We start from the raw sequence: 17,826 nt of genomic DNA, 5'->3' as shown, positions 1-17,826 counted from the left end.
TCTGCAGAAGGAAACTGCTACTGTTTGTTCATGGCATCCTTCCTCTAAAATCTCACTGGCCATCTGCAGGCAGAGATTTGCAATGCTCTGTGGCCTGTATCTTTCAACACCTGAAATCTCTTTGCTGTTTTTTGAGGGGTTTTTTTAAGAAATCATACAGCAACTGTAATATTTTAATCAAGGCTGAATTGCCTTCTCACATTATAAATCCCCTTGAAAATTTTACCTACAAATTGAAAATGAAAATACTCATCCTTGTTGAGTATTACTTACTTTAATGCACCTTAAGGTCACTGGATAAAAACTGTCTTTTACTTCAAAAATGTAGTTGCACTCCTTTTTACATGTTGGGGAGTAGGTAGTTTTAGGCATGGTTGGGGAGTGTTAATCCTCATAGTCAGCAAGTGTTAGTGGTTATCAAGTGTCACCTGCCCATGGAAACTGCCCTAGACCACCTTTGATAGCACACAGACCTTTGCCTTTTGCAGAACATTTACTAAGTAGTACCCTTAGGGAAATTTTTAAAGTATCATCCAAAAGATCACTGGTTCATTTAGGCTTGGAACACTTTCTCAAGGGAAACTCAATGGTTTTAAAATTTATTTCCTTCTTTCATTTTAATAGAAATGCTTTCTTTTCAAATGATACCTCTTCTGTCCCCAGTCTGGACACAGCAGCTTTTTTTTTATAGATGACATCCTGAAGAACTTTGTGCACACTAATAAAATGAATGTTTTGTTTAGATTGGCTATGGCTAACCTAAGTGAAATGCAAAAAAGTAAATGAGCAATAATAAAGTAAACTGGAATAGTAACAAGGTAAGGAAGTTGACTTTTAAGATACATACATCAGTTGCACATGCTAGCATCATCTTTGGTTTTCATAGTATCCACTGCACCTGCATAAAAGGGCAGTAATCCACATGATGATGCTGTGTTTGCAGACAAGGATGTAAATTTGCAATTGCTCTTAGCATGAAAAAAACCAACACCTCTCTTTGCAAATTCCCCTGTTAAGCAGAGGAGAGAACTTAGGCTGGTGTCAGGTGGCAGAACATCCTGAAAGCCGATGGGAGTCACTCTGATTTACACCAGCTAAGTTCATATGCTTTCACTTCATTTTAGAAACTCTCCATAAGGTTGCAAACTGATCCAAGCATCCCTTGAGCTTTTCATGAGCTGTAGAAGGCTGCAGCAGTGTGACAAGTGTAGTGTGTTGGTATAACAAATAGGTATGTGCTCTGTATGTCTCTGGCTCTGTTTACCTTTACACAGAGGAAAAGGTAACAGATCATTGCCTGGCTGCTTCATCTTTGCTTAAGTGTCTTGCTTTGTATGTTCAGCACTAAGTAAAGTGTGTGTGTTGTGCTGACAGGTGACTGTGAGCTGAGCAGGAGCTGTTCAGTGGGCAGCATCACCCGTGTTGTGTGTCTCTAACCAACTGACAGATCTCCTGGGGCTGTGCTTGGTGCTGGGTGGGAGGAGGCTGCTGCTCTGTCTCAAGCACTGATGACATTGTTTCTGGTAGTGACACTGAGAAGGCAGAAAAGCAAGCTCTGGAACGAGCAAGGGAGGATAAAAGCTGTATATTTTGTGCAGGTGGACACTTTGATGGTGTTTGCTACCTACATGCTGTGGCATATGTTGGATCAACAAAGCCTTTTTTCATTTAATAATGAATTTTAGAAAAAAAAATAGAAGGGGGCCATGTATAATTCCATATTATAGGAATGTGAATATATGAGTTCTGTGAAGCTGTTATGTATATAAGCTTGCCTATATTTTAGGCAAGCAAGTGTCACTGAAAACTAAATTGAATTTCCTCAAAATCACAGGAGGGGGATGGGGAGTTGGTGGGAATCTCAAACAAAGAGTAACTGGAGATTGAAACAAGATACAGACCATACCAGAGGAGAGATGTCTGACAAAATGAAGATTGCTTTCCAGCCTGTAGTTGGTAGTAAGAGCAGTAAGTGTTTACTGTTACCACACTTAGCAGAGAGGATAGGAAAAGGAGCAATTGCAAAACCAGACTGCTCTTTCACTGGTGTGTGAGCAGCACCTCTCTGCAGTTGCTGGGAGTAAAAGTGTTAGCCTGTAGCACATGGCTGTACATGAGGGAAGGTCACTGTAAAAGGCTTTAATCCTCATTAAAGGGGCACATTTGGGTGTAGTTGAACAGCTGGAAAAGCATCACAGGTCTCTTTCTGGAGTGGAACAGTTTCTTTAAATGCCAGGTGTAAGGTCAGGCATGGCCAGCACTGCCCATGACACACAGGGACCTCGTACAGAGCCCTTCTGGCAGAGCTGCTGGAAGCACAGAGTGGCTCCTGGATGGGCACTGGATGGGCTGCTGCTGCTAAACCCACACCTTGCCCTGTGTGTAGACAAACTGAGGGCTGGGAGTGTCTGAGATCACATAGTGTGATAGGAGTACAGTGATGTTTGATCCAGGGCATGATAATAATTGGATCCACTGGATTTGAAGTGAACATGTGGGGAAGCACTTACAAAGTTGGATTTTACAGGCTCCTTGTGACTGCATGGAGATGAAAGCAAAGGGAGAGAAAGAAGCAGATGAAGATAAAAATGTTGATGTGATGTCAGACAGCAGAGAGATAAGTCTTAATTGTTAGAATGATCTGGAAAGCACTTTCCCTTAACAGTGAAGTAGAGGGAAACTGGATGTGAAGTTGCTTCTGCATGTACAGGTTATAAAGCTGGAAAGAGTCTGCTTTTGAGTAGATTCCATTGCTTGAAATAGCTGCAAGTTAGAATAGGGGAAATATATTGTTACAGCTGTTCAGTTTTCCATTTAAATTAAGAAATGCTTCCTAATCAGACCTTAAAAGAAACCCCAAAACAGAACAAAAAAAAAACCACCAAAAGCAAACAAACAAAACAAGAACCAAAAATCAAGTTCAAACTGAAACACATCTATAACTTATCACCAGATATTTGTTTCTTCTAAAATTCCTTTTCTAAGTTGCTTTACAATAGTTTGTCCCTGACTAGAAAGATAAATACAGAGATATTTATCTAGAGTCAGCAGAGGCAGATTCCTGGAAATTAGACAAATTCAGGAGGTGACCTTGAGTCAGTATCCAGAGCTTTTCTAAAAGTAGCTGAGCCCATCTTCCACTGGCTCTAGAGGGACACTGGACCACGCTCATCATTGGGATTTGGTCTCCTTGGAAACTCTTGTCCAGGAATCTCTGTCTCCTGTTTGAGAATGAGAGAGGGTTAAGAAAGCAATGCCATGGTTGAGTGAAAACATAGCAAACAAAGGATGCAAGTAATCCAAGATAACCATGGTCCTTTTATAGGTTAGTAGGACAGCAGATGGAAAATAAAATTGTACAGTCCAGTAGCTCAGAAAATCTTTATTTTATATTCCTGCTGGCACTTATACACACCACACCAAGCAGTGGGACACTATCCATGGCTTATCTGAGAGACCAGAGACCAAGCCACGCTTGTACAAATGTACATTTGGGGCCGTGCTTGTCACTGCAGAGCATAAAGTTTAGCTTTATACTGTTAATTTTAAGCTTTCCCTCAGAAGAGATAATTTTAGAACAGAGCAGAACTGCCATTATTGCAGCTGTGGGAAAAAACCAGCTAAAATGGAAGAACTGATTTAAAAAATTATTCCAACAAAACAGTCATTTTAAAAAAGGAATCTACTAAAGCAAGGTGAAAAAGGTCTGATAGTCAGATTTCTCACAGCATGGGCTGGGGAGTAGAAATTGCTCTGCCCTGTGTGTGTGCTCCCAGGAGAGGGTGTGCCAAGGCTTGTCCATCCTGAACAAGCACTCCAAAGTCTGGAGGCTCCTTGCCCCAGCAGTGCAGAGATGAACGTATGTGGCCCGAAGTTCAGAATCCGACCAGCTGAGGGCGAAAGGCCGACGCCCCTCTGCAATTCCTGGCCAGCACCCTTCCGGCGTCTGATGGCCTCGGGCTGTGCTGGCTGCGGACTGGCGTACCTCGCTGGTATAGGAGAGGAACGGAACTGACCACTTCCCGGGGGTTAAACATCGGTTTATTGACGGTGATGCCGCATTCAAAACACCGGGAAACCATCCGGGAAAAAGTTTTTTTCAAAGGGCGTGAAAACAGGATTATAAAGCAAGGGGGTGGGTACAGACAGAGCCAATCAGGAAAGGTGAGGGGATGAACTTCACAGAACTGACACTCCATGGAGACCAATAATCAAAAGGTAAAGGAGGTGTCCTGGGACCCCAGCCAACCACCATCTCTAGAGAGGAGAAGGTTCTCGAAACCTGGGAGGAGGAAGGGAGTGATTGACTGGACAGGGAGGAAACAACTTTCACTTATAAGGGAAACCAGGGGAGAAGCAATTATATATCGGCAACTATGAATAGCAGTTGCTATAGCAACTTAGCTGACAGGCTAGCAGTGGCGGGAAAAACTGGGAGAACGAAACCATTTTACACATAATAGGGGAGAACAATACATAAATTGGGGGAATAACACAAGAAACTTAACAACACACTACCACACAGCAGCAGTTGTGCAGTTTCTGTTTTCAGCCCCTCATGTACTTTATGGTAAGAAGGGAAGTCTGTGTTTCCCACACCTGGGTGCAGCCATTCAGGACTGGCTCTCCAGTCTGATCCAAGAATCCTTTAACCTGCTGCCAGTCATGTTTTCCTTATGCTTTTCCTTCAGGAGTTCAGTATTCTTCTGCCTCCCCCTCCATTGTTGGAATCCTTTTTTAGCAAGACCAGAGATTCCCTTTCTCTGTGTCTTGCAAGTTTCTGAAGATGAGGGAACCCTGTTTCTGCACCACCATCTCTTGCATTTCCATCAGCTTCCAGGATGTTTTCCCCATGGCATCTTGGTTCAGCCTCTGTCCAGCTTTTCTTGCTGAAAATGGACACACTGAATTAGTGGGAGAGTCCTTTTTGTCATCTTTTTTTCACTTTGGAGGAATAATTTTATTGCAAAAATAAGATCACCAAATCCAGTCTTTTTTTCTGCCAATACTTTGCATCTTCAGAATCTGCATTTTTGACCTTTTTAAAAGCATCTTTGTTGGTAATAAATCTCATTTATGAGCTCTCTCTACCATTACTTTAAAAAACATTGTGAAATTTCTGTCTTATAAACACAAATAGTGTATTAAATGTGAACTCCAGATTCTTACTTATTGCCCCTGTGGCATCTGTAGAAAACAAGGTAGCATGGGAGATGCCATGCTTGGCACTCGGACTCTTCCTATCTCTCCTGCCATGTGCAGAGCATGCAGACCCTGGAGGGTCATTCAGGCCATAAGTAGGAGGTTTCAGAAAGTATTTTCTGTAATTGCATTTTTCTGTCTTGTTTTTTTTTTTTTTCCTGGTTAAATCATAACAGTAGTGTGAGTATTCTCCTGAGGCTTCTTTCGCTGAGGTACCTGGAATGTCAGGCAGAACTCTGGAGTTTAGTGTAAAAGCTAGTTTTCTATGATGTATTTTTCTCTAGGGATAGAGGCAATAGTCTCATCTCCATGGTTATGACTGATGGCAGAGTCAACTGCAGCTCATCTTCATCAGTATTCTTATTTTTAGAGGCTTTTTTCCTGTAAAAGGAGTTGCATTAAATCAAGAATGTGACAAGTTCCACTAAATATCATGCCAGTGCATCATGAGGTACACCCCTTTCACTGCTGTCCTTAACAGCTCTGTGTCATTTGTTGCTGTTCTCTCTGATTGTACCTTCACCTCAACTCTTCCTGCACTTTCAATACAAGCCTTGTTAGCTGAGCAGAGTTGTACCCTAAGCACATTTGACAGGTCACCTTCAGATCATCTTACGTCAGCATAGGCTGGCATGAGTGCTATTTCTATAAAATACTCCATCATTCTACATGCTTTTTAAAATTTTAGCAGCCTTTGCAAACTTTCACTGAAATCCCAGTTTACCAGTAAGCTCAAGATGCTGATACTGTGTTGACTTCTCAGCTGCCCCAGCAGCCTTCACCAAAATCCTTATGGTGACAGTGTTCCATCCTGGGAGAGCTACATTTCCTTCTCCCCAGGTGCTGGCTGTAATTACCCATCTGTAGCTCCTGGTCAGCAGTGAGACAGCTTGTGGGTTTTAGGAGAAATTGCTTCCCTACACTGCCTCATACCCAGCTGTCCTATTGCAAACTCACCCCAGATCTTACCTAAGGTTAACTGGGGAATTTTACTGCAGGTGAGATTTCCCTTCCTCTGCAACGTGTCATTCCTTGAAATTGCTGTCTTCAGTACACAAACTGGATACAGCAGCACATTCTCTCTGCTGTCATAAAACACCTTAGATAGACTTGTTTCACAGGTCCTTGGCTACTGAAGGGTGAATTGGTCTTGCTAGTGTTGAATTTCTGAGAGTGAATAGAGCTCAGTACTGCCCTGACAACTCTGCCAGTGTTCCTGACCATGTCCAAGCCCTCAGTTGGACCTGGACACACATTCCCACAGAGCAGGATGCCACTTCCAAGGGGGAGATGTGGAATAGCATTGTAGCTGGTAAAATGGTTCATGTGGTTATTCCCCTTGGCCTTTGAATTAGATGCTGTTGTAGAGGTCTGACAGCAGCAAAGGTACATATAGGTGTGCACTGAAAATTGGAGAAGTTCCTAGGTAGGAGCAAAATGTTTGATGTGTTCAGTGGACACTGCATTTTCCTTTCCATCCAAGTCCCTGGTATTTTCTGCCTCAGCAGTTGGGAGGAGGCAGGTGGCAAGCACATGCCAGCACTTGTGCCCTCAGCAGAGTGCATGTTGGCTGCTGGGCAGGAGGGTTTGAGTCAGAGTGCTTTTGGTGTATGCATCCTACCTGCAGAGGCACATGCATACAGGTCATGCACTTTGGAAACCTCCAGTTTTGGTAAGTATCACGTCTTTCTCTGTTCCATAATACTTGAACTCAGATGAGCTTTTCACAAGCACTTTTGCAGATCAGAATGTACGAGAACTTGTGAATGTGACGTTTGCTGCTCCATGTTTTAAATCTAAACTGTGTATCTTTGAAGTACTGATGATCTGCTTTTCTGTATAAATCAGTTGTCTCAGTATATTGCATGTTTGGACCACAGGTGCCCTCAGGTCCCTCAGCTTCTTGCTCTGAGACAGCAGCAGAATTGAGATGCTGAAATTGCAATGAGGAGTTGAGGTCACAGCCTCAATTCCCTCATTCCTAAGCAGTGTGGCAAGTTCTCGCATTAAGCAAGTGGCTTCTTTTTTTTCATAGATTTCATGAACATTAGCAGTAGTTTTGAGCAGTTTCTAATTGATCTTTAAAATCCTAACCCTTTGCTTCTCTCATCCTTCCCTCTCCTGTGTGTCTCTGTGTATGTGCTTTTTGTCTTTTTGTTTGTGATTTTTTTCTTTTCTGGTGGCTTGTGTATCCCTTCCCTGCATTGCGGTGCTGTTTTATGCTGCAGAACTCGTCCAGCTCTGCCTCTTCAGAAGCCTCTGAAACCTGCCAGTCAGTGAGCGAGTGCAGTTCCCCCACCTCAGTCAGCTCAGGCTCCACCATGGGGGCTTGGGCCTCCACAGATAAGGTGAAAAACTTCATCTTCAAGACATACAAACCTACTAGCTCGTTATCCAAACCCTGCAACATTTCGACAAAACCTCCATGCGTGGGATGCAGCCAGGATTCCTCTTTGTGGGGATGAGACCAGGAACTGCTGCACACTCCTAGAAGTCAATACGTTTGAATAAAAACCGCAATTGCCATTGAACTAGCTACTGGGAGAAGCTACAAATTGGGCATTTTACAAAGGTCATTTTCTAAGAAAAGGTCATTTTCCAGCTTTTCTACTCAAAGAGATTGTTGAATGCTGCCCAAACCCAGCTGGTTGCTTGACAAAAAGCACCTTGCCCTGGTTGTGCTGTTTGTGGCTTCTCCCATCTCTCGCATTAGGTAGCATACCTTACATTGATTATTGGGTTGTTTGTTTGTTTGGTTTTTTTTTACCAAAAAGGAAAGCAAAATACAACCATGGTTGAAATAAATTAACATGGGATACTCTACTAAATTACATGGGAGACTAAATTGGGGGAGGAAGATAGCAGTCTCCTTTCTCATCTGGTAAATCCTTGCTGTTGGTTTTTGTTGTTTTGTTCTTCCATATCATCACACAGCCAGAACATGTCATGTTTGAAGGCTTTATGCTTTTCCTCTCTGTCCAGCTACACTACAGACTAAATACCACCAATACAAATGCCTTCAGGATTGGAAAAGTTTTGTTTCTGTGTCCAGAGTCTGCAGGGTACCTGAATTGCAAAGGCTTTTGCACAGTGTGCTGCTTTCATGGACAGAAGGAAAAGCTGCTCAGCCTGGAGACAATGACTGCTAGATTGAGGCCTGAAATTTGTTATAGATAACAATTTTCAGGTGATCTCACTTTTCACAAGCATTGTATCAATTTTCTGTTTTTTATTTGCAGCAAATTGAAGAATTTCCTTTCTTTTGTTTTAAGATACAGAGATCTTTCTCCCTAGAGCATCAGTCACAGTGTATTTTCGTGTTCATCCTGTTTATATTAATTTCTCTGTTTTTGTTTTTTTTATTTGTTTCATTTCCAGTTGTCTAATGGGTTTTATCACTGTAGTTTATCAAGTGACCCATCCGTAGCTTCAGTTGGTGCAGGTCCTTTCCCTCATTTCCCGCCTGTCTCCCGCGCGTGGACTCGGGCTCCCTCAGCCCTCCTTCCAGACTACGTTCATTATTACACCATTGGGCCAGGCATGTTGCCATCATCTAAGATCCCTAGCTGGAAGGTTTGTGTTCCTTTTGTTGTGGCAGTCCTCACTTCTCATCCCAACAGCATGCACACAGCAGTTGTTGCTCCCTTTCGGTCCGTGTAATTCCTGGGTGATTTGCTCTGTTTGGTATCACTCTGAATGGGCACTGCATGGTGAAAATCACACCTAAAATCTGGTTGTGGGTATTTCTGAATGACCTTGTGCATTCTGGCACCAACTGAAACATGCCAAAGCTGACAACATCTAGGTAGGAAGGAATAATTTAGCTCTGAAACATTGGTGGAAACACCTGGGCTCTATTCAGAGGGGAAACAAAGCTTATTTAGCACAGTCAAAACGCTCACTTGAGCATGAAGGGCATCCAGTTGTTTCAGTGGGACCATACATTAGACACCCTGATGTTCTCCCTGTGGCTGTAGGCAGGCCCACTCTCCTAGATCCAGCTGGAGTGGTTTAAGAAGGTGCTCAGCACCAGGTAAACACAAGTGGTGACTGAAGCTTTACTGCCACAGCCTGGATGTGCTCACCCAGCTTTTTTTGCTCTCTTGGGGAGAATACCAAAAAAGAGTGCAGTATCTTCTCTCAGTTGCTCCAGCTGGATCTGCAGGGATTTTACTTAGCATCAAAACATGTCTGCTCTGCTAGAGCCTGAAGTTCATCCCTGCCAGGTGGTTCCCCTGGGAGACTCTGCCCTAGAGCAAAGGGAAAAGGTCTCTTGTCTGTTGCTCTGGATCCTCAGCAAGGCTGATGTGCAGTCAACAATAGCTGTGCAGATTTCAAGTGCCTGTGGATGGTTATGTAATACTGCATATGCACCACAGGACTGTGTATATACATCTAAATTGAGATAACTTGTACAGATGCCCCTACTCTCTCTCCAGCAGCTGCAGACTGTTGGGATACATTCAGGGTGGCCACAGTGGTCCTGGGGCTTCAGGGTCATTTGTTGTGTCTCTGCTACAAGCACTTTGCCAGTCTGTTTCACAACAAAACACTTTGAGAGCAGAGACACAGCTGTGAAGGCAAAGCAGAGTTTCACATGAATTAACAAAACCAATACCTGTTTGTCCAAGGGGTCTATCAGTTCAGCAGCCTTGCACTTCTCATTTCTTGGATTGGGACACCTCAAGAAACCCACAGTGTGGTCTTGGTCCATCATTAATTGTCCATCAGAAGGCTGTGGGAGGCTGCCCAGCAGGCATCTGGGAGGGTGTGGGGCCCATTCTCATGCACTAGTTGTTCCTTTCATTTTAAAAGCAGCCTTTGTCTCAGTGAAGGAAAACTTTTGGGATTGGGATTGCCCCTGCAGCAGCTGGTGTTGGTGCTTAGCACTGGTTCTGCGTCCCAGCACAGGGCCTGGATCAGCCAAGCTCTTTGTGTGCAGCGTGTGGGTTCTGGACACCCTCAGGACTTTGCTTAATGGAGCCCCAAGTGAATACAGCCCTCATGGCCTGAGGAATTTCTGTTCCAAATTTAGCACCAGTAATTCAGAGTGAGGTTAGTCTTAGTTCAGTACAGACTATCATTATAAACTAGATTTCAGTTAGTAAGTAAACTTGAGAGATAATTCACAGTAACTTGCTCCACTAATGTGTATGAAAAACCTGTTCAAGCCTAATTTTACAGCATGTAGTACTAGAACCTGTGTATATCTGGAGCAGTTTCATCACTGATTGGACATTTATCTCTGTCTTCTGCTGTGTGACAGTGATTTTTGTGCTGAAATTCTGAAAATGTAGGCTTTGACACATGGAATTTCATTTAGATAAAATTATAGTATCAAAATATTAAATACCTTCATAGAAGAACATTTAGGTAAAATGGGAAATTTAGATTTCTTTTAATAAAAGAAATAGGTTTAATAAACGAGGATTTTTAATATCCTCAAAATTAATTCCTCACCTTACTCAGAAAGGCATATGCAGTTTGACACACAATCTGCTGCATTAAGATTGCCCTGTTGCATAGCTGTGCCTGTGATTGAGCCCAGTTCCTGAGGGATCTGTCCCTGACGAGCTGCTCTCCCCAGGACTGGGCCAAGCCGGGCCCGTACGATCAGCCCGTGGTGAACACGCTGCAGCGCCGCAAGGACAAGCGCGAGCCCGACGCCAGCGGAGCCGCCCCCAGCGGAGCCCCCGCCGCCCCCGAGGAGCCGCAGAGACCTCGGAGCATGACAGTGTCGGCTGCCACAAGGGTGAACTCTCATTTCACACACCCTCTTTGTGCAAGGGAAATGGCCAGGCTGGCTTTGTGTTGTGTTCATCTGGGAAGTGGTGCCGGTGTGGTTGGTGGGCATCATGCAGGCAGGAGGGAATGCACTGTTGGGCACTGACTTTCTCAGAGCAGTGTACTCCAAAGAAACATCTGTTCATATGCCCAAGCAAATGGCTGGGCTCAATCCTGTAGGATTATGATGGTGACAAGCTCTGGTGGGGAGGAGAGCTAGCTAAAAGTGGCTGAAGGTGACTGACCCTTCCAGGTGTAACGAGTCTCTCTCCTGTGTGTAAGCAGCAGGGTGAGGAAATGGAGGCCTGTGAGGAGCTGGCACTTGCTCTGTCCAGAGGGCTGCAGTTGGACACCCAGAGGAGCAGTCGGGATTCTTTGCAGTGCTCCAGTGGCTACAGCACCCAGACAACAACTCCGTGCTGTTCAGAGGACACGATCCCATCTCAAGGTACCCATTCAGGACATGTTCCTTTCTAGACCATTCCCACCCTGGCCATCACACACTCATCTCATGGTGCAAGGAGCAGCTGTCCCTTGCTGGCTTTGTAGTCAGCTGGGGAGGAAGGCTGGCATTGCTGTTAGGAAGATTTTTCCAGCTTGGAATGCAGCCTGGATTGATTAATTACACAGAAACCTGCACTGCTGCATAGTTTAGTGAACAATTGTATTTTCTTGGGCCCTGCTTCAGTGAGTGCCACCATTTTAAAGAGGATCCTGGAATTGTAAAATGACACTGGTATTGCATCCAGTACTTCTTGGGTCCTTTCTGAGCTATTGTCTCAGCAAATGCACACTCATGAGCTTTGCTGTTTTCCATCAGCACTCTCAATCTGCTCTTGGTTTCCCTAAGTGATCTTTTATTTTCCTGCCTAAGCAGAAATGTAATTGGAAAAAGACTCCATTGGAGTCTTAGACATTGGAGACTTAGGCATAGCTAGGAAGCTGCAGTAAGGTGTTGGGTTTTGTACCCTGTTTCAGAACCAGCAGCAAGCTGAGAGACCAGGCTTGGTGTTTGCAGTACGTGGAGAGGAAGGAACCCAGTGCAATTATTAAAGCTGAGGCTGAGTTTTCAGAGCGGACAGCTGGGATTTACTTTGTTTGCAAAATAAACAAATTTGCTGCTGAAATCACTGCTACATGGTCCCCTGAACCCACTTGCCTAATCTAAAGTACATTTTTCAAGTATTTCTATCTACAAGTGGTGGCACGTGGCTTGTAGGTTTTGGTATCTTCATGTTAGTGACAAATTTGGAGCTCGTTCTCTTTCACAAGAGCCATGGGGCCCCTGCAGCTGTAGGATTGGTCTGCTGTGATGCCTTCAGGCATCAAATCTTGGTCACAGAACCTTGGACTTTCTTCCTTCAAAAGGTGGAAACTCCCTTCGTTCTTACTGACTCCAGGCTTTTTTGGTTACCTATCCGTACTTCAGACTTACTGACGTGACTCAGCTGTCTGCTCCAGCTTGATCCTAACTCTGTCTTTTGGCATCAGTTTCAGATTATGATTATTTCTCTGTGAGTGGTGACCAGGAGGCAGAACAACAGGAGTTTGACAAATCTTCCACCATCCCAAGAAACAGTGACATTAGCCAGTCCTATCGCAGAATGTTTCAAACCAAGCGTCCTGCTTCCACCGCAGGTCTGCCAACCACGCTGGGACCGGTCATGGCCACCCCCGGCGTCGCCACCATCCGACGGACGCCCTCCACCAAGCCCTCGGTCCGGCGCGGCACCATCGGCGGAGGCCCCATTCCCATCAAGACGCCGGTGATCCCCGTCAAAACGCCCACCGTCCCCGACATCCCGGGGGGGCTGCCCGGTGCCCTGGCTGGGACAGAGGAGTGCCCCGAGCAGGGCCTGGAGTCCCCAGCAGCAGGAGAGGGCGGGCAGGCCGTCACTGGCGTGCCCTCGTGGAGCGGGCAGGCGGCTGTCAACCCTCCGGCGGCGGGCCAGAGAGCGGGCGCCGCCGAGGAGCAGAGGCAGGCGGTGCCCGAGGCAGAGGGCGAGGAGGGCGAGCGCGATGGGCTGGGCAGCCTGGCGCCCGCGGGGCCCACGGAGCTGGAGCCCGGCGAGCTGAGCCCCGGCGATGCCCCGCAGGGCGAGGATATGCTCAACGCCATCCGGCGCGGCGTCAAGCTGAAGAAGACGACCACGAACGATCGCTCGGCGCCTCGCATTTCCTAGGAGAGGAGAAGCTGCCAGACTGCTGAACACCGAGGAGGAACTGTGAGAAAACGAATCTGTCTCTATCCATTCCAATCTGTAATCAGTGATTTTTTTAAGGTACTCGGTAACAGACGGTCTGAAAGTACTCTAAAAGAGAACACAAATGAAAGAGCATAGTAAGACATAATCTTCAGTGGTGTTTTAATTTGTAAATATCAATGATTTTGTTTCTGCATTTTTTTGATCTAAGTTTCACTTTTAATTTTTTCTGAAGGTGCCAAATCCCATTTACCTTTTTTATAACTCTCTTTGTAAAGTTTTAAATCATAGAAGAAAAAAAAATTGTCGAGTAGTTAACTTCAGCAAATGAATTTAATGAAAATTTGGCTTTTTTGCAAGCTTTTGTAGAGCGCCTTGTAATAGTGAGGTTAAAAAATAGAACAATGGGACTTATTACAGTTTAAGTCAAGCTATATGGAACGGATCGTCATTTAAGTATTTAAAAAAGTTTGAAAAGCAGGAATAAAAATTGACAATAAAGCAATATATAATGCAAGGAAGAAGCCTGCAGTTGGTAGAGTTATTGGGGGGTAGTGGGGGAGGGAGATGCCATCAAAATAGCAGATGCTGTTGCACAAAAGTAGCCTAGTAGGATGAATTACTAGTAGCTTCATGGTAAATGCATCAGAATAAGCCATATTGGATTGCAGTGTTTTGTTTCTGTAGGGTGTTTTAAAAACTGGGTTTTTCCACATTTCTTTTTTGACTGCACAGCAGCAACTCTCAGTCACATGCATGCAGCCTTAACTGTGTAGGCTTGGTTCTTCCACCTTCATGTTTTGTTCCGCTCATCCTTCCGCTGAATACAAACAAGGACAACAGGCTTAAGGCAGTTATAAATGTGAAAACATTTGTAAAATGCAAGCAGGGAGTTCTTAAATGTTATCTTAAATGTTATCAAAATGCCTTTTTCTGACTGTGCCCAGCAGGCTGGGCACCTTAGAAAGCCCAACTATTTTGAGAAAACACTTAAAAATTTGACAGGTGAAACCAGCTTGTGATCTAATAAACTGCGAATGTTTCTTTCCAATACAGGGGCTTGTTTTTCTTAACTTCTTTTAAATGGCAGTTGATTGGCTTTTCTTAAATACTGAAAAGAAAAGGGTAGAGGGGTGGGGGGTGGGGGGGGATACTGGCTTTTTGATAATACTGGGAGTCTGACCACTGTAATCTCTTTTTTTGTACTTTTAAGTAATGTTTTTTGGAACGCTATTGATAGAATCATTAAGAGTTGGATTTTTTCCGTAAAGTAAAAGTAAGTTATTGCTGCAATACCCATCTCCTAAAGCTGACAGAAATGTGCAGAGCCCTTGGCATGACACGTGTTCCAGTCAGACAATCCAGAAGGATGCTGTCTGCCCACCCACAGCAGACCCACATGTGGAGGGACAGCAGACTTGCGGATCCGGGATTGTTCATTAGGGCACCAAATAACACGCATAAGGGGCTGCTTTCCACCACACACTGCAGATTTCTGTTGGCTCTAGACTTGCCTACATGACCTCTTATGCTTTAATACATAACTGCATTGGATGTGAAACTTCTAGTAACTGTGTAGTCACTGTGTTCTATATGACATTTTACACTGCTGTGCTTGCTAAACTTTTTTTTTTTTGTTATGGCTTAAAAGCAAAAAAAAAAAAAAAAGCATGATTCTTAGAAAATATTAAACCTTCCTTTCTTTGAAAAACAAGCTCCTTATTACAGAATATAATAAACAGTAGTGCCTGTGGTGTAGCCCACCAATCTTGATACAGTAGCTGATGCATTGTGCAAATGAGGCTTTGAGATGGTTTTTGCATAAACAAAAACTGTTAGGAGATAATCTCAATAGTTAAAAGTGTTATTTAAACCTTTGAAATAAATGGATGTAACTGTACCCAAGTACAGCTTTTCACTTGTTTAGTTCTTAAACGTTAGTATAATCAGTAAAATTTAATATAAAATGTTGCCAAATTCAATGTAGAAAGAATGTGACAAAACACTTTGGATAGTTCTATTGTTTGTGTTTTTGCATATTGTAAAAGCAGTGTCACAGCTGAAAAATAAATTGTTTCTAATGGTAAATTATTGTGGTTTAGTTGCTAGTTTGTACTGAGAGTTGACCTCTCCCTGTGCAGTTTTTTGTTCTAAACTGGTATAAATAATTGCTGTAAGTGTGTCTCCCTTCTACATTGTAATGATTGCTTAAGCCTACATTATAAATAAAGAACTGCTGAAAAACTCCTGTATTTTGCTTCTTAAAGACTTTTTGCTTCCAGAGCATTGGATATCAATGGTGGCCTTCTTGATCATAGAAGCCAGAGAGAATTAAAAACCAAGTAAATAAAATTGCATAAAGCTGTGTTTTACTGATGGGCACCAGCAGGGTAGCAGTGGAGCAGAAGTGCAGTGCTAAGGATGGAAATTCCCATTAAACAGTAACAGATGACATTTCCCTGCACCTCGCTGTTGTTACCTGGCCAGAAGCACAGATGACTTTGCATTTTTATGCATCCATCTCAGTCCAGTTCCTTAGGCCCGAGGAGGAAAATTGCTGCTGTCAACACAGCCAGAATTTATCAAACGCAGCACCAGCACCATCTCCCACAGCTCCCCCTGAATATTTTATTTTGTTCAGCTTTCTCAGCACTGAAGGCAGAAAGGGGAGGATGTTGTTCTCTGTTGGAGTTGCCACACAATAGCCTGGTTTCTTTGCCACTGCAATGATTTCATTTTTATCTAAAGGTATCCATTTTTTACTGCACTGGGCTTATAAGGCCAGGTTCAGGTAGCAGGGGGCTACAGGAGTGGTTTCTGTGAGAAACTGCCAGAAGCTTCCCCCTTGTCTGAAAGAGTCAATGCCAGCTCCAGGATGGACCCACCACTGGCCATGGCTGAGCCCAAAAGTGACAGCGGTAACGCCTCTGGGATAAATTATTTAAGAAGAAGGAAAAAGTTGCTGTGGGACAGCAGTAGCAGGTGGGGAGAGGAGTGAGAATATGGGGGGGAAACAGCCCTGCATACACTCAGGTCTGTGAGGAAGGAGGGGCTGGAGCTACTCCAGGTGCTAGAGCAGAGATTCCCCTGCAGGTGATGGAGCTGTGCCCCCGCAGCCCAGGGAGGTCCAAGGGGGAGCAGAGATCCACCTGCAGCCCATCCTGGAACAGGTGGGTGCTCAGAGGAGGCTGAGAGCCCATGGAAGCCTGTGCTGGAGGAGGCTCCTGGCAGAGCCTCTGGAGCCCTGCAGAGAGGAGCTCAGGCCCTTAGGTCAGTTTGGGTCAGCTCTCCTGAGTCCTGACTGTCCCCTCCCAAGATCTTTCCCACCCCCAGTCCACTGGTGAGGGGAATGCCAAGTGGACACCCTGGATGCTGTGGAGCACTGGTACCTTCCCAGGACTATGAGGGCTGCTCTGTATGAAGTTAACCCATCCCAAAGATGTTAAAGGAAAAGCCAATGTGGTTTGGCTGGAAATGTCTCCAAAAGGATCATGGTTTGATTCCCCCTTCTCTCTGTGGCTGTATTTGAAGTACTGCTGAGCATCTTGTCTCACTCGGGTGTCAGTGCTTTGCTCAGCTGTTTCAATACTGAAGGCACTTGTTCCAAGTGACAGCTCCAGCCTGAGGTGTGGCATGTGCTCAACAGCTGTGCTGGAAGAAGGCACACCTCAATCCCATCACTACTTTTGACTAACAGGACAGAGAACAGATCCTGCTTCTTGGCAGGAATGAAAATTTCTGCTGTGGAATATGTAAAGCTGTTTTTTTGGAGTTTTATTTTCAAAATTCATACCTATTTTAGCATGCAGACTTACTGTAAAGGAGCAGATGGAAAGCTTCTAAAAATCAACCAGATTAAAGCCTTATTCCTGAGCTACGTATCTTTGGTTCTCAGAAGAGCTGAAGCTTTGCCATCTTTTCTTCAATTGCTGTTCAGAGAAATATTAATCTTTAGGCTCAAACATGGGCACAGTCAAGTAACTACTGTAGAATGAAGTCACATTAGGTAACCTACATCTCCTAGCCCTAAAAACAGGGAAAAAGCTGAAGGGCCAGGTTTTCCCATGAGCTTTTGCTCAGTGGCTGTATTACATCTCTTCTCTCACAGGGCAGTTACTGGAAGTGTTAGCAGAACTTTTCCTGTGTTGTACCAGTGCTTTGGGAATGTGGCCACAAGCAAACAGCCTTTTGTCCCCACTTCAGTGTGTCACACTGCCAGAACCATTTGTGACCAGGGAACGGGCACACAACAGCCACAATCCTCAGCAGCCCATGCAGGTTAACTGATACAGCTCACTGGTTATCTGGGGTTCAGTTTATGTGGGGATCAACCTTCCTCTGGTGCTCCACAGCACTGGTATCCATGCCATGAGGAAAGCTCCATGTTGTAAGGAAAGTTTGTGTCTTGTGAGATTTGATATGAAAGTGAAAAATGCAGCCAAGAGCCTAAGGAGGAGGGAAGGGAGGGAAAGATGTCTTTATCCTGCAGCAAGGTCAGAAATACCCTCACTACAAGAGCACCCAAAGCCCATGTCTGCTGCTGCATCTTTAACTCCAGCTTTAACACTTTGCCTGTACTTAGTATCACATTCCAAGCCATGGGGCTGATCTGAACTGCCTGCACAAGCCGGCAGTG

General features: G+C 44.5%; 1 protein-coding gene across 12 annotated transcripts in view; it reads left to right on the top strand.

Annotated features, from left to right (window-relative positions):
- MTSS1 (MTSS I-BAR domain containing 1) overlaps positions 1–15,442 on the top strand; it is a 126,043-nt gene extending 110,601 nt beyond the window's left edge. For 4 of the 12 annotated variants that reach the window (XM_064706667.1, XM_064706668.1, XM_064706670.1 and 1 more), the window contains 4 exons: positions 8,581–8,775; positions 10,790–10,954; positions 11,272–11,434; positions 12,478–15,442. In XM_064706667.1, the coding sequence (XP_064562737.1) occupies positions 8,581–8,775; positions 10,790–10,954; positions 11,272–11,434; positions 12,478–13,169 (1,215 nt within the window). In that variant the 3' untranslated portion in view covers positions 13,170–15,442. Of the gene's footprint in view, positions 1–7,430; positions 7,551–8,580; positions 8,776–10,789; positions 10,955–11,271; positions 11,435–12,477 lie in introns of all 12 variants that reach the window. The other 8 variants (XM_064706671.1, XM_064706673.1, XM_064706669.1 and 5 more) reach the window with 4 other exon arrangements.
- Positions 15,443–17,826: the final 2,384 nt, after the last annotated feature.

The sequence above is a fragment of the Zonotrichia leucophrys genome, chromosome 2 (assembly GCF_028769735.1).
Source record: "Zonotrichia leucophrys gambelii isolate GWCS_2022_RI chromosome 2, RI_Zleu_2.0, whole genome shotgun sequence".
NCBI classification, from domain to species: domain Eukaryota; kingdom Metazoa; phylum Chordata; class Aves; order Passeriformes; family Passerellidae; genus Zonotrichia; species Zonotrichia leucophrys.
This window is presented reverse-complemented; position numbering and strand designations above follow the sequence as displayed.